Source organism: Protobothrops mucrosquamatus, unplaced genomic scaffold (assembly GCF_001527695.2).
Source record: "Protobothrops mucrosquamatus isolate PMUCROS unplaced genomic scaffold, P.Mucros_1.0 scaffold292, whole genome shotgun sequence".
Lineage (NCBI taxonomy): Eukaryota > Metazoa > Chordata > Lepidosauria > Squamata > Viperidae > Protobothrops > Protobothrops mucrosquamatus.
In genome coordinates, this window is record NW_015386636.1 from 162223 (window position 1) to 164944 (window position 2722).

A 2722-nucleotide genomic window follows, 5' to 3' on the forward strand; every position below is an offset into this window, starting at 1 on the left:
ATTCTCTTTATATGTGCTCGGGTTGGATCTTTAATCTGTTTGATCAAATTCACATCCTCCAAAGTAATACCAACCTTCTGATCTAAACTCCACCTCATTAACAATTGATTATAATAAAACCAGGAATATACAATATTTTCTTGTTTCAAATCCGCTAAGGATTTAATTTGCCAATCCTGTCCTACCAAACTAAGTAATTTCCTATAGGTAATATTATCCAAATTAACTCCTCTAGATATCCCCTCTATCACCTGTCCTGGAATCGCCCAAATGGGAATTAATGAGTGAGGTTTGTATAAACTTCATAACTGATTTTTATTTTGACTCTTGCAAGATCCCAGAGACAAATATCAGAATATTTTATCTAATATTAAAAGTACTATATAATTTGTCATATAAAATATCTGCTTTGTTATCATGATGATAGGAAAATGAATAGAAATAAATTAGATCAAACTATTATTTACCTGATTGGTCCTCAAATATATTTATCTCGCAAAGACAGAAATTTGTTTCTTTTCTCTTTTAATAGTTTAGGAAATATGAAATGATTTCTAATATTTATAGTCAGCCTTGTCTAATTTTTGTCATATGAATTTATTTGTAGCCCATCACTAATTGCTGAAGGACTGATAAAAATCCTAGAAGATGATTCATTAAATGGAGAAATTATGAAGATTACAAAGCAAGGAATTAATTTTCATGAATATTGTCCAACACCATAATAAACCTTACTATTTTTCCTGGAACAGTTCATAATACTTCCTTCCCTTCTTGGTAATAGTAACACTTCATTTCAATACAAAATCTTCTGTCAATATGTGAAGGATTTTTGATATTATACTGTAAATTACTTATATTGTCATCAATTAATATTTCAAATGCTGTAGAAATATACTATATAATTTTAATTTTGAAAAACAGTTTATAAATGTGTTTAGCAAGTAATGGCTTAGTCAATTTAGAATTTTTATAGATTTAGAATAAGAGTAATAAAATTATACACTCTGTTACTCATAAATTAATCCAAGCTGCATGGCAGAATTTCAGGATCTGATTTACATAGTATAGGATTGCATATTTAAGATTTCGTTCAAATTAAATAATTTTATCTTTGTAATACATTTTGCCAAGTCTTTTTTTCCATTTGTACAGACATATTTAACAGTATATACTGTAGTTATTTAGTCTGAACCTGCAAATAATATTTGCTCAGTCATTATGCTAAATGTAGGGTTGTTATCTATTTACATTAAAATTTGCTTCACCTTTCTCACAAAATATACACACACTAGAAAAACAAATAAACAAAACTAGCTTTTTCTGTGAGTGTGTTATTTCTGCTGGCAGAATGAAACTTTTAGATATAATACCATGACTCAACACAAAATTTTAAACATTTGGAATACAATGTTAAATTACAAATATTTTTACTTATTTTTGTGCCTCCAAGTTAGTTTTTACTCCTGACCGCTATCTAGACTATTCCCTGCAATTTTCTTGGCAATTTTCTTTATTTCTTTCTAGGGCTGAAAGAACTGACTGGCTCTAGATTACTCTACCGGGTTCATAAAGGGGGGCTAGAATTCATGGTCCCCCAGTTTCTAGCCTGATGCCTTAACCGCTATGCCAAACTGGCTGTTATATTTGCAGTATTAATTCCAGATTAATAATGGACAAAATCTAAAGAACTGTGAAACGAGATAGTCAGCTCCAATAGCAGTTTGGAAAATATTTTGAAAATTATAAATGTCTGTGGAGATTCTCAGTCATCCAGGTCATGGTTGTCCCAAAGGTGCTTTTTCAAGAGGCAACTAGAGTTTCTTGTTTTTCTTTGAAGATGTTTCACTTCTCATCCAAGAAGCTTCTTCAGCTCTGACTGGATGGTGGAGAATGGAAGGATTTATATTCCTGGAGCTGGCCGGTCATTTTGCATTATTTTAGAGAGTTGTTGAGGCTACTTGAAGTTTATCTGTATCCTCAGGATAACCTGAGTGGTGCAAATGGGTGTGGAGCCTTCTTGAAACTGCTGAAAGGATTGTGTTGTAGAGTGGAGATAGATGATGTTGTATCCCTCCCCCTCTGATAAGAGAGGGCTATAATTTGAAAATTATATTTTTAACAGAGCACATTTGCATTAATTCATAATACATAAAGAAATCAAGCTCAGGCTAATATTCAGAAGTGGCATTTTATTGCTATATGCATTACAATAATACTCTTCAGAATCCAGTATATACAATAAAGCATATATGTGTGTGAAATCATCCCCTCCCTCCCACTGCAACCGCTGATCCACAAACCCAGAAAGGTTGGAGACTGCTGAGATACAGGGTGCCGTTTGTTTGTAAACATGTCCTTTAAAAAAATTGCAGATTGTCTCTTTCTCTCTTGTACATGTGCTGCTGTGTTACGTGTTTATTAACACCTTGGCTGAAAAATCCAATGAAAGACACCCAGAAGTCTTCCAGATAACTGAAAGGCTGCCAAGTATGAGAAACTTTCAGGTGGCTGTAGAGGGATGAGAAACTGTTTATATATTTATTCCATTGATTAAATTAAGGGAGTTGCTTCCATTGAACAGCATAAATATGCAAATGCCTGCCTGATATCCAAACCATCACCTAACCTGCTAAGCCTTGAAAATAATTTATTCATGGAGTAATTACTGATATCTTCAAGAATGGAGTGTTTGGCACATAAGAGAGAGGAAATATACCTT

The 2722-nt window shown here is 32.7% G+C and overlaps 1 protein-coding gene across 3 annotated transcripts in view; it reads left to right on the top strand.

The window, feature by feature from the left end:
- The window catches only part of HPGD (15-hydroxyprostaglandin dehydrogenase), a 26563-nt gene extending 25268 nt beyond the window's left edge, over nucleotides 1-1295 (top strand). For all 3 annotated transcript variants that reach the window (XM_015814882.1, XM_015814884.1, XM_015814883.1), the window contains one exon: nucleotides 608-1295. In XM_015814882.1, coding sequence (XP_015670368.1) covers nucleotides 608-725 — 118 coding nt within the window. In that variant the 3' untranslated portion in view covers nucleotides 726-1295. The remainder of the gene's footprint in view (nucleotides 1-607) is intronic.
- Nucleotides 1296-2722: the final 1427 nt, after the last annotated feature.